The following is a 13,348-nucleotide window of genomic DNA, read 5'->3' on the forward strand; positions in this document are numbered from 1 at the left end:
CTAGTGAGATCCTGTTGGCGCGTTCTATCATTTATTTGCATATTTGCGTGAGGGAACGCCTATTCTGTGAAGTGCCGTCTGCAGTAACTCAATTCACCCTACCACTCCTAAATAACCCATATTTTTTGAAACTTTGGGTGAAGTCTACAAAACGCAGTCCACTCGGTTTGTTACAGATTTATACTTTTGGAAAAAATTAAACACTGTATGGAGACGTTTAATAGACCTGCTGTTTTCAACTCTCTAGAGACAGCAGGAGTGGTACAGATACTCTGAATGATCGGCTATGGAACCCTGACCTGTCCCAGGCCTGCTGTTCTCAACTCTCTAGAGACAGCAGGAGCAGTACAGATACTCTGAATGATCGGCTATGGAACCCTGACCTGTCCCAGGCCTGCTGTTCTCAACTCTCTAGAGACAGCAGGAGTGGTACAGATACTCTGAATGATCGGCTATGGAACCCTGACCTGTCCCAGGCCTGCTGTTCTCAACTCTCTAGAGACAGCAGGAGCGGTACAGATACTCTGAATGATCGGCTATGGAACCCTGACCTGTTCACAGGACGTGCTTCCTGTCCCAGGCCTGCTGTTTTCAACTCTCTAGAGACAGCAGGAGTGGTACAGATACTCTGAATGATTGGCTATGGAACCCTGACCTGTCCCAGGCCTGCTGTTTTCAACTCTCTAGAGACAGCAGGAGCGGTACAGATACTCTGAATGATCGGCTATGAAAAGCCAACTGACATTTACTCCTGAGGTGCTGACTTGTTGCACCCTCGACAACTACTGTGATTATTATTATTTGACCCTGCTGGTCATTTATGAACATTTGAACATCTTGGCCATGTTCTGTTATAATCTCCACCCGGCACAGCCAGAAGAGGACTGGCGACCCCTCATAGCTTGGTTCCTCTCTAGGTTTCTTCCTAGGTTTTGGCCTTACTAGGGCGTTTTTCCTAGCCACTGTGCTTCTACAGCTGCATTGCTTGCTGTTTGGGGTTTTAGGCTGGGTTTCTGTACAGCACTTTGTGACATCAGCTGATGTAAGAAGGGCTTTATAAATTCATTTGATTTGATTGATGAGAACATTTTCAGAATGTCGGCCAAAATCCATCTCACTACATCTTCTCGCACTGCCGGCCACTAGGCTTCCTATCATCACCATATTTGGTAGTGGGTGGAAAATCTAACCGGAATCTTCATATTTATACATCCGGTGAAATATCTGTCTCATTGTTCTATCTGTGTTGTCGCCGTCAGAAACGGAAATGAGGAAATTACGTCAAGAATATTGTAACGTCATCACGTTATTTGTCCTTGTTTAGCGGTTGAGTCTAGAATGGATACAGCTATTGTCAACATGTACTTTTTGTAGCAGATTTGGAATAATTTATTACGCAGTTTAGGATAATAAACGCATCAGATAAGGCTAGGAAAAGAGGTAGGTTTAGCTGATATTCAAAAAATGTCAATAATATACTTTTATCGACAATTTGACAAAAGCTGTATCCCATCTAGGCATGACCTTGTTTAGCTGGCTATCTAGCTATTTGTCCTGTATTTTTAAACGTTTTCTAATTTTAGCAGCCCGGTTTATTAACCCGAATATTTGGTCTCGGGAATAAAACAGTAGCACCGATGACCGACTGCGAGGGACTTCAAGACGTTTCATGTAGTTTTTACTCTTGAAGAATATGGAGGTAGTGGACAGTCCTCTTAACCTCGTAAGTTTCTGTTGATGTTGTAATATCTAGTAGGCTAACAGGCTAGCTAGCTAACTACATCCCTAGCCAACGTTAGCCCCTTGTTGTGATCCTGGAAACAAAGCCAGGGGCTGATTGACCTCGGTGTTTATAACACTTTACTCTGTAGCCTCCTAGATTGTTCTCATGTCCAATGCAAAGTGCCAAGGTTTGTTAGCTTGTCAGATATGTTGTGGTTTTGGCTGTATATTAACTTAGCTAACAATAGTCAAATTTAGCTAACTAAGATTGTAGCTAGTCAACTAGCTAGGGAACGGTAACTAGCTAAATAAGCTTCCTCCATACATGATAGCTCACCTAGCTAAAGCTTTATTCTGGAGTAGGTTAACTCATGTATCTAGCTAGCTAACTTTATGTATATATGTGTGACAAGCAGTAGGCAACTAGCTAACTAAAGAAGTAAACATATTGTGAAAGAGGAACCAGACGAGAAATGCCAAAGATACTTTCCCCTTTATCCCTGCGTTTTATTAGCTAGTTAGACTCATAGCTAAGAATATAATAATCAATCATTTAAATGACGGCATTTTACCAACATCAAGTTAACGCTATTTTGTTTCGTTCTGACATGAAGTAAACCTTTTCTGTGCACCTATTTGTGCAGACATGAAATTAGGACTGATGGGACTTCTCAGATAGACCCTTCTGATAGCCTCTCTCGCCAGCACTTCTATGGTGTAGAAGTACTTCACCGTCTTATCTGGCAGGGCAGGATTTGTGCATTTGTAGGTAAGATGATAAGGCTAATATGAGAGCTCTCTCAAAAGCATAAATCCTTAATCTCCCTACACATCTCCTCTCAGGCCCATCAGCAGTCCAGGAAGGCAGACCGCTTGTTGGCAGCTGGTAAATATGAAGAAGCTATTTCCTGCCATGGGAAAGCTGCAGGTATGTCATCAGCATACTGAACTTGTTTTCTTTCACCATTCTGTGAATAATGATACATCTTAGAGATTGACTATTAATTACTGTCAGACTGAAACAACTGGCGCACAACCCACTTCCTCAACTTCCCTTACAGATGTCAGACCTTCAACAGATTGTGATCTGTGATTAAACCCATTTGCTCAGTCACCACCAGGAGAATAATAACTATTTCCTGCTCTGTGTACTGTAGCCTTCTGCGGCTCTGTGGAGTCGCGTTCAGGAGTGTAAAGTGGTGGGTTTAGGAGAGTTGTGGAGGGTTGAGTGTCCTCTCTGTGTGCCAGGGCCTGCGTCTGACAGACTATGTACGGGGCCTGAGTCTGACAGACTAAAGACTACATAGAGATAGTGAGAACATTATGAGAAGTGTTGTCTGCTCTGTTTGCAACACAAATATAGAAGCTGACAGTTGAAGCTGACAGTTGAAGCTGACAGTAGAAGCTAGCTGGGTGATCTGAATGTCATTCTGCACAGAAAGACTGTGTGCTGTTAGAATGCAGTCATACTATATTATGCTCAAGATACAGATTTTTAATATCAGCCTAGTATGTAATGTGTGTGTGTGTGTGTGTGTGTGTTGCAGAGCTGCTGAGGGAAGCCATGAAGTTAACAGAGTGTGAACAGGTGAGACTGGGTTCAGTAGGGTGTTGTGTCATGTATTGTGGGAGGGATGGAGGGAATGTCAGATTCTTGGACCTCAGTCATGTCCTCCTGGGCTGCTGTTGGTCAATATTGACCAAACGTCCGTCAATATTTAGTTCTGTCTTTGGTTATTTGAATAAAGCATACCATGTTACAGTCGTAGTGAGGTGTTGTGAGGTGTTGTAGTCGTAGTGAGGTGTTGAGTCGTGCCTGAGGCCTGTCTGTCTCCTCCAGGCTGGTTTGTCCATGGCGCTCCAGAGACAGCCACGTGAAGCAGAGTCGTAGTGGGGTGTTGTAGTGAGGTGTGGTGTTGTAGTCGTAGTGGGGTGTTGAGTCGTAGTGAGGTGTTGTGTTGAGTCGTAGTGAGGTGTTGTGAGGTGTCGAGTCGTAGTGAGGTGTTGAGTCGTGCCTGAGGCCTGTCTGTCTCCTCCAGGCTGGCTTGTCCATGGCGCTCCAGAGAGACAGCCACGTGAAGCAGAGTCGTAGTGAGGTGTTGTAGTGAGGTGTTGAGTCGTAGTGAGGTGTTGTGAGGTGTCGAGTCGTAGTGAGGTGTTGAGTCGTGCCTGAGGCCTGTCTGTCTCCTCCAGGCTGGCTTGTCCATGGCGCTCCAGAGAGACAGCCACGTGAAGCAGAGTCGTAGTGAGGTGTTGTAGTGAGGTGTTGAGTCGTAGTGAGGTGAGGTGTCGAGTCGTAGTGAGGTGTTGAGTCGTAGTGAGGTGTTGTGAGGTGTCGAGTCGTGCCTGAGGCCTGTCTGTCTCCTCCAGGCTGGCTTGTCCATGGCGCTCCAGAGAGACCGCCACGTGAAGCAGAGTCGTAGTGAGGTGTTGTAGTGAGGTGTTGAGTCGTGCCTGAGGCCTGTCTGTCTCCTCCAGGCTGGCTTGTCCATGGCGCTCCAGAGAGACAGCCACGTGAAGCAGAGTCGTAGTGAGGTGTTGTGTTGAGTCGTGCCTGAGGCCTGTCTGTCTCCTCCAGGCTGGTTTGTCCATGGCGCTCCAGAGAGACAGCCACGTGAAGCAGAGTCGTAGTGAGGTGTTGTAGTGAGGTGTGGTGTTGAGTCGTGCCTGAGGCCTGTCTGTCTCCTCCAGGCTGGTTTGTCCATGGCGCTCCAGAGAGACAGCCACGTGAAGCAGAGTCGTAGTGAGGTGTTGTAGTGAGGTGTTGAGTCGTGCCTGAGGCCTGTCTGTCTCCTCCAGGCTGGTTTGTCCATGGCGCTCCAGAGAGACAGCCACGTGAAGCAGAGTCGTAGTGAGGTGTTGTAGTGAGGTGTTGTAGTGAGGTGTTGAGTCGTAGTGAGGTGTTGAGTTGTGCCTGAGGCCTGTCTGTCTCCTCCAGGCTGGCTTGTCCATGGCGCTCCAGAGAGACAGCCACGTGAAGCAGAGTCGTAGTGAGGTGTTGTGAGGTGTCGAGTCGTAGTGAGGTGTTGTAGTGAGGTGTTGTGAGGTGTCGAGTCGTGCCTGAGGCCTGTCTGTCTCCTCCAGGCTGGCTTGTCCATGGTGCTCCAGAGAGACAGCCACGTGAAGCAGAGTCGTAGTGAGGTGTTGTAGTGAGGTGTTGAGTCGTGCCTGAGGCCTGTCTGTCTCCTCCAGGCTGGCTTGTCCATGGCGCTCCAGAGAGACAGCCACGTGAAGCAGAGTCGTAGTGAGGTGTTGTAGTGAGGTGTTGAGTCGTGCCTGAGGCCTGTCTGTCTCCTCCAGGCTGGTTTGTCCATGGCGCTCCAGAGAGACAGCCACGTGAAGCAGAGTTGTAGTGAGGTGTTGTAGTGAGGTGTTGAGTCGTGCCTGAGGCCTGTCTGTCTCCTCCAGGCTGGCTTGTCCATGGCGCTCCAGAGAGACAGCCACGTGAAGCAGAGTCGTAGTGAGGTGTTGTAGTGAGGTGTTGAGTCGTGCCTGAGGCCTGTCTGTCTCCTCCAGGCTGGTTTGTCCATGGCGCTCCAGAGAGACAGCCACGTGAAGCAGAGTCGTAGTGAGGTGTTGAGTCGTGCCTGAGGCCTGTCTGTCTCCTCCAGGCTGGCTTGTCCATGGCGCTCCAGAGAGACAGCCACGTGAAGCAGAGTCGTAGTGAGGTGTTGAGTCGTGCCTGAGGCCTGTCTGTCTCCTCCAGGCTGGCTTGTCCATGGCGCTCCAGAGAGACAGCCACGTGAAGCAGAGTCGTAGTGAGGTGTTGTAGTGAGGTGTTGAGTCGTGCCTGAGGCCTGTCTGTCTCCTCCAGGCTGGCTTGTCCATGGTGCTCCAGAGAGACAGCCACGTGAAGCAGAGTCGTAGTGAGGTGTTGAGTTGTGCCTGAGGCCTGTCTGTCTCCTCCAGGCTGGTTTGTCCATGGTGCTCCAGAGAGACAGCCACGTGAAGCAGAGTCGTAGTGAGGTGTTGTAGTGAGGTGTGGTGTTGAGTCGTGCCTGAGGCCTGTCTGTCTCCTCCAGGCTGGCTTGTCCATGGTGCTCCAGAGAGACCGCCACGTGAAGCAGAGTCGTAGTGAGGTGTCGAGTCGTAGTGAGGTGTTGAGTTGTGCCTGAGGCCTGTCTGTCTCCTCCAGGCTGGCTTGTCCATGGCGCTCCAGAGAGACAGCCACGTGAAGCAGAGTCGTAGTGAGGTGTTGTAGTCGTAGTGGGGTGTTGTAGTGTGGTGTTGTAGTCGTAGTGTGGTGTTGTAGTGTGGTGTTGTAGTCGTAGTGTGGTGTTGTAGTCGTAGTGTGGTGTTGTAGTCGTAGTGAGGTGTTGTAGTGTGGTGTTGTAGTCGTAGTGTGGTGTTGTAGTCGTAGTGGGGTGTTGACTCGTAGTGAGGTGTTGTGTTGAGTCGTAGTGAGGTGTTGAGTCGTGCCTGAGGCCTGTCTGTCTCCTCCAGGCTGGCTTGTCCATGGCGCTCCAGAGAGACAGCCACGTGAAGCAGAGTTGTAGTGAGGTGTTGTAGTGAGGTGTGGTGTTGAGTCGTGCCTGAGGCCTGTCTGTCTCCTCCAGGCTGGCTTGTCCATGGTGCTCCAGAGAGACAGCCACGTGAAGCAGAGTCGTAGTGAGGTGTTGAGTCGTGCCTGAGGCCTGTCTGTCTCCTCCAGGCTGGCTTGTCCATGGCGCTCCAGAGAGACAGCCACGTGAAGCAGAGTCGTAGTGAGGTGTTGTAGTCGTAGTGGGGTGTTGTAGTGAGGTGTTGAGTCGTGCCTGAGGCCTGTCTGTCTCCTCCAGGCTGGCTTGTCCATGGCGCTCCAGAGAGACAGCCACGTGAAGCAGAGTCGTAGTGAGGTGTTGTAGTCGTAGTGAGGTGTTGAGTTGTGCCTGAGGCCTGTCTGTCTCCTCCAGGCTGGCTTGTCCATGGTGCTCCAGAGAGACAGCCACGTGAAGCAGAGTCGTAGTGAGGTGTTGTAGTCGTAGTGAGGTGTTGAGTCGTGCCTGAGGCCTGTCTGTCTCCTCCAGGCTGGCTTGTCCATGGCGCTCCAGAGAGACAGCCACGTGAAGCAGAGTCGTAGTGAGGTGTTGTAGTGAGGTGTTGAGTCGTAGTGAGGTGTTGTGAGGTGTCGAGTCGTAGTGAGGTGTTGAGTCGTGCCTGAGGCCTGTCTGTCTCCTCCAGGCTGGTTTGTCCATGGCGCTCCAGAGAGACAGCCACGTGAAGCAGAGTCGTAGTGAGGTGTTGTAGTGAGGTGTTGAGTTGTGCCTGAGGCCTGTCTGTCTCCTCCAGGCTGGTTTGTCCATGGCGCTCCAGAGAGACCGCCACGTGAAGCAGAGTCGTAGTGAGGTGTTGTAGTGAGGTGTTGAGTTGTGCCTGAGGCCTGTCTGTCTCCTCCAGGCTGGTTTGTCCATGGCGCTCCAGAGAGACCGCCACGTGAAGCAGAGTCGTAGTGAGGTGTTGTAGTGAGGTGTTGAGTTGTGCCTGAGGCCTGTCTGTCTCCTCCAGGCTGGTTTGTCCATGGCGCTCCAGAGAGACAGCCACGTGAAGCAGAGTCGTAGTGGGGTGTTGAGTCGTAGTGAGGTGTTGAGTCGTGCCTGAGGCCTGTCTGTCTCCTCCAGGCTGGCTTGTCCATGGCGCTCCAGAGAGACAGCCACGTGAAGCAGAGTCGTAGTGAGGTGTTGTAGTGAGGTGTTGAGTCGTGCCTGAGGCCTGTCTGTCTCCTCCAGGCTGGTTTGTCCATGGCGCTCCAGAGAGACAGCCACGTGAAGCAGAGTCGTAGTGGGGTGTTGAGTCGTAGTGAGGTGTTGAGTCGTGCCTGAGGCCTGTCTGTCTCCTCCAGGCTGGTTTGTCCATGGCGCTCCAGAGAGACAGCCACGTGAAGCAGAGTCGTAGTGAGGTGTTGTAGTGAGGTGTTGAGTCGTGCCTGAGGCCTGTCTGTCTCCTCCAGGCTGGCTTGTCCATGGCGCTCCAGAGAGACAGCCACGTGAAGCAGAGTTGTAGTGAGGTGTTGTAGTGAGGTGTTGAGTTGTGCCTGAGGCCTGTCTGTCTCCTCCAGGCTGGCTTGTCCATGGCGCTCCAGAGAGACCGCCACGTGAAGCAGCAGCGGCTTATTGAGGAGAAGTGGAAGAGGACCAGACAGGAGGGCAATCCCATGGTCCTCCTGAGCCACCCCTCTACCGACCAGCCCCCTGGCCTCGTGACCAACGAGCCCCCCCGCCACCCAGAGAGGGAGTACGACACCTGGCTGTACCTCCTGAAGAACAAGGGCTCCCCCCCTCCCCCCACACCCTGCCCCGGCAGCAAGGCCCACAAGGATGATAAGACCCGTCTGGAGGAGCAGCAGACCACCATCGCCAGCCTGCGGCGCCACATAGACATTCTGCTGGGAGAGAACGAGAAACTGACCCAGGACAACAAGCGCCTGCGAGGGGAGAACATCCGGCTGAAGAGGGATGCAGCGGACACAGACTTACTGGAGAAATCAGAGCTGTGGGTTCTTCCCCAGTCAGAGGAGAGGAGGAACAAGGACATCTCCATACCTAACCTGCCCCCTCTGGAGATGCCCACCCAGGACATCTCTCTGGACGACCTGCCTGCCCTGGAGCTCCCCGAGGACATCCAGCACGAACTGCAGGCGCTGCTGGACAGAGACGACAAGTTGTGATGAGACAGGCGGACAGACAGCCCAGTACTAACTAACTAAAGGACGCCTCTCTACAGAGAGACTGTCCAGACTGGACTGGAAGAAAGCTGGCAAATCTCAATAAAAGTGTTTGATTGGTCGGTGGCCTCAGGCACTAGATAGCAACCACAAATGGTCACCGTGACAAGTTGGTAAAGGTCATTTCTCCTAGTTCTGTCTGTGTCCTCAGTGTCTACTAGTGGGACTACATCTCGTTCACACACACAAAACAAACTCTTTGCAGAAATTGTGCCTTTGAAAATGTCTGAAATGTCAAAAGGGAGGTGACCATCATCAGTGATCTCCCTGCTTTGATAACAGGCCTCTATATCTGGAGGCCCTGATTGGTTGACTGGGACGACCTACTGTCCCTCTGATACCCACCAGGGATGACCTACTGACCCTCTGATACCCACCAGGGACGACCTACTGACCCTCTGATACCCACCAGGGACGACCTACTGACCCTCTGATACCCACCAGGGACGACCTACTGACCCTCTGATACCCACCAGGGACGACCTACTGACCCTCTGATACCCACCAGGGACGACCTACTGACCCTCTGATACCCACCAGGGACGACCTACTGACCCTCTGATACCCACCAGGGACGACCTACTGACCCTCTGATACCCACCAGGGACGACCTACTGACCCTCTGATACCCACCAGGGACGACCTACTGACCCTCTGATACCCACCAGGGACGACCTACTGACCCTCTGATACCCACCAGGGACGACCTACTGACCCTCTGATACCCACCAGGGACGACCTACTGACCCTCTGATACCCACCAGGGACGACCTACTGACCCTCTGATACCCACCAGGGACGACCTACTGACCCTCTGATACCCACCAGGGACGACCTACTGACCCTCTGATACCCACCAGGGACGACCTACTGACCCTCTGATACCCACCAGGGACGACCTACTGACCCTCTGATACCCACCAGGGACGACCTACTGACCCTCTGATACCCACCAGGGACGACCTACTGACCCTCTGATACCCACCAGGGACGACCTACTGACCCTCTGATACCCACCAGGGACGACCTACTGACCCTCTGATACCCACCAGGGACGACCTACTGACCCTCTGATACCCACCAGGGACGACCTACTGACCCTCTGATACCCACCAGGGACGACCTACTGACCCTCTGATACCCACCAGGGACGACCTACTGACCCTCTGATACCCACCAGGGACGACCTACTGACCCTCTGATACCCACCAGGGACGACCTACTGACCCTCTGATACCCACCAGGGACGACCTACTGACCCTCTGATACCCACCAGGGACGACCTACTGACCATCTGATACCCACCAGGGACGACCTACTGACCATCTGATACCCACCAGGGACGACCTACTGACCCTCTGATACCCACCAGGGACGACCTACTGACCATCTGATACCCACCAGGGACGACCTACTGACCCTCTGATACCCACCAGGGACGACCTACTGACCCTCTGATACCCACCAGGGACGACCTACTGACCCTCTGATACCCACCAGGGACGACCTACTGACCCTCTGATACCCACCAGGGACGACCTACTGACCCTCTGATACCCACCAGGGACGACCTACTGACCATCTGATACCCACCAGGGACGACCTACTGACCCTCTGATACCCACCAGGGACGACCTACTGACCATCTGATACCCACCAGGGATGACCTACTGACCCTCTGATACCCACCAGGGATGACCCTCTGATACCCACCAGGGACGACCTACTGACCATCTGATACCCACCAGGGACGACCTACTGACCCTCTGATACCCACCAGGGATGACCCTCTGATACCCACCAGGGACGACCTACTGACCCTCTGATACCCACCAGGGACGACCTACTGACCCTCTGATACCCACCAGGGATGACCCTCTGATACCCACCAGGGACGACCTACTGACCATCTGATACCCACCAGGGACGACCTACTGACCCTCTGATACCCACCAGGGACGACCTACTGACCCTCTGATACCTACCAGGGACGACCTACTGACCATCTGATACCCACCAGGGACGACCTACTGACCCTCTGATACCCACCAGGGACGACCTACTGACCCTCTGATACCCACCAGGGACGACCTACTGACCCTCTGATACCCACCAGGGACGACCTACTGACCCTCTGATACCCACCAGGGACGACCTACTGACCCTCTGATACCCACCAGGGATGACCCTCTGATACCCACCAGGGACGACCTACTGACCCTCTGATACCCACCAGGGACGACCTACTGACCCTCTGATACCCACCAGGGATGACATGATGACAGCCGCTGCAGTGGAGCCTCTTTGGAGCCTGATCTACATCCATAGTGTGTGAGTGTTGATGTGTTGAGCCCCACCAGCTGTCTGCCAGATGTCTGATGGGAGAGTCAGGTTGTCCCTGATACCCACCAGCTGTCTGCCAGATGTCTGATGGGAGAGTCAGGTTGTCCCTGATACCCACCAGCTGTCTGCCAGATGTCTGATGGGAGAGTCAGGTTGTCCCTGATACCCACCAGCTGTCTGCCAGATGTCTGATGGAAGAGTCAGGTTGTCCCTGATACCCACCAGCTGTCTGCCAGATGTCTGATGGGAGAGTCAGGTTGTCCCTGATACCCACCAGCTGTCTGCCAGATGTCTGATGGGAGAGTCAGGTTGTCCCTGATACCCACCAGCTGTCTGCCAGATGTCTGATGGAAGAGTCAGGTTGTCCCTGATACCCACCAGCTGTCTGCCAGATGTCTGATGGGAGAGTCAGGTTGTACCTGATACCCACCAGCTGTCTGCCAGATGTCTGATGGGAGAGTCAGGTTGTCCCTGATACCCACCAGATGTCTGCCAGATGTCTGATGGGAGAGTCAGGCTGCAGAATACCAAGAACTTTCAAATGAATTCCCTGGTTTTCCAGAAAACCTGGTTGGATGCTTCCGGATTCTCTGCTTATTCCCGGGAAACTTCCAAACCAGGATTTCTGTAAAACTAGGTAATTTATTGAAGGTTCCCGGTATTCTGCAGCCCTGGTAGAGAAGAGTATCACTGAGTGAACCTGCAGTTTAAATCCTCTCACCTTTCCCTCTTCATCATGTTTTACCAACAACCTGTGAAGGAGCTGAAGTTTAGATGTTAAAGCTGAAGTGTGTTTGTCCTTCAGTCCTTCAATGCAACGTTTGTTTCTTTGGCATTTAAATGTTTCTTAATAAATGAAAACAAGCGTAGAGCCTCGTCACTTTTAATTTGCCTTCCGGAGAAGGACAACTGCTTGGGGGTCAGTTTTTAACATTTCTGTTCTAGTCGAGATCAGAGACAGGTGTTTGTTTCCGTCATTGGTCTAGAGATCCGGGTAGAGGTGTATCGGTTTGGATAATAGAGATACCAAACTCAGCAATAACAACAGTCTGCATTCCCTGCTTCACTGGACTCTGGCTATGCAGACAGCACTCCTTAGCTTGGTCCCAGATGTGTTTGGCAAGACAAGGAGTTCACATGACACAAACAGATCTGGGATCAGGCTCCATTGTCCTCTGTCTCAGTATGAAAGTCCCTCAGCAGTGTGAACCGTTTCTCTTCGTAGTGTCTCCAGTTCAGGACAAGGTGCTCTGGGAGAGGACTGAAATCAACCTCTATTCCCCATGTTGAGCACTACTTTCCACCAGGACCCATAGGGCCTTGGTCTCTCCAGTGGTTCGGTACCACGTGGACTTACACTAGATTACATCTCTAGTTTAATTTGTACTGTAATCACTAAGTTGTTGATTTGTGGAACAAACCACACAAATAACATTTTCAGGTAACTTTTTTATTTTTGCTTGATTCTGTTGAAATATGCAGAATGTATGTGGATTCATTGTGTGTCTCCAGTGTAGCAGTGTGAATCCGGGTGTGTAATACAAGGCATTCAGAAAGTATTCAGACCCCTTGACTTTTTCCACATTTTGTTACGTTACAGCCTTATTCTCAAATGGATTCAATCTTTTCCCCCCCCATCAATCTACAGACAACACTCCATTATGACAAAGCAAAAAGTCAATGTTTTATTTTAGAAAATGTATAAAAAAAATTTACTGAAATTTTCAGACCCTTTACTCAGTACTCTGTTGAAGCCCCTTTGGCTGTAATTACAGCCTTGAGTCTTCTTGGGTATGACGCTACAAGCTTGGCTCACCTGTATTTGGGGAGTTTCTCCCATTCTTCTCTGCAGATCCTCTCAAGCTCTGTCAGGTTGGATGGGGAGTGTCGCTGCACAGCTATTTTCAGGTCTCTCCAGAGATGTTCGATCAGGTTCAAGTCCGGGTTCTGGCTGGGCCACTCGAGGACATTCAGAGACTTGTCCCGAAGCCACTCCTGCATTTTCTTGGCTGTGTGCTTAGGGTCGTTGTCCTGTTGGAAGGCAACCATTTGCCCCAGTCTGAGGTCCTGAGCGCTCTGGAGCAGGTTTTTATCAAGGATCTCTATGTGCTTTGCTCCTTTCATCTTTCCCTCGATCCTGAATAGTCTCCCAGTCCCTGCTGAAAAACATCCCCACAGCATGATGCTGCCACCATGCTTCACCGTAGGGTTGGTGCCAGGTTACCTCCAGACGTGACGCTTGGCATTCAGGCCAGAGAATCTTGTTTCTCCTGGTCTGAGTTTGCCTTTTGGCAAACTCCAAGCGGGCTGTCATGTGCCTTTTACTGAGGAGTGGCTTCCATCTGGCCCCTCTACCATAAAGGCCTGATTGGTGGAGTGCTGCAGAGATGGTTGTCCTTCTGGAAGGTTCTCCCATCTCTACAGAGGAACTCTGGAGCTCTGTCAGAGGGACCATCGGGTTCTTGGTCACCTCCCTGGCCAAGGCCCTTCTCCCCCGATTGCTCAGTTTGGCCGGGCGGCCAGCTCTAGGAGGAGTCTTGGTGGTTCCAAACTTCTCCAATTTAAGAATGATGGAGGCCAATG

At 51.7% G+C, this 13,348-nt stretch overlaps 1 protein-coding gene across 3 annotated transcripts; it reads left to right on the top strand.

The window, feature by feature from the left end:
* The first annotated feature begins 1,308 nt into the window (after positions 1 to 1,308).
* Positions 1,309 to 10,595, top strand: LOC110515544 (nuclear receptor-binding factor 2-like). Of its 3 annotated transcripts, XM_036972071.1 has the most exons (5): positions 1,319 to 1,440; positions 1,584 to 1,723; positions 2,566 to 2,650; positions 3,270 to 3,310; positions 7,757 to 9,435. In XM_036972071.1, the coding sequence occupies exons 2-5, from the start codon at positions 1,694 to 1,696 to the stop codon at positions 8,363 to 8,365; spliced, it is 765 nt and encodes a 254-aa protein (XP_036827966.1). In that variant the 5' UTR covers positions 1,319 to 1,440; positions 1,584 to 1,693; the 3' UTR covers positions 8,366 to 9,435. The 3 variants fall into 3 exon arrangements, with proteins under 3 accessions (XP_036827968.1, XP_036827967.1, XP_036827966.1); XM_036972072.1 differs by having other exon boundaries at positions 1,311 to 1,723; positions 7,757 to 10,595; XM_036972073.1 differs by lacking the exon at positions 3,270 to 3,310 and having other exon boundaries at positions 1,309 to 1,723.
* The last annotated feature ends 2,753 nt before the right edge of the window (positions 10,596 to 13,348 follow it).

This window comes from Oncorhynchus mykiss, unplaced genomic scaffold (assembly GCF_013265735.2).
Source record: "Oncorhynchus mykiss isolate Arlee unplaced genomic scaffold, USDA_OmykA_1.1 un_scaffold_119, whole genome shotgun sequence".
Lineage (NCBI taxonomy): Eukaryota > Metazoa > Chordata > Actinopteri > Salmoniformes > Salmonidae > Oncorhynchus > Oncorhynchus mykiss.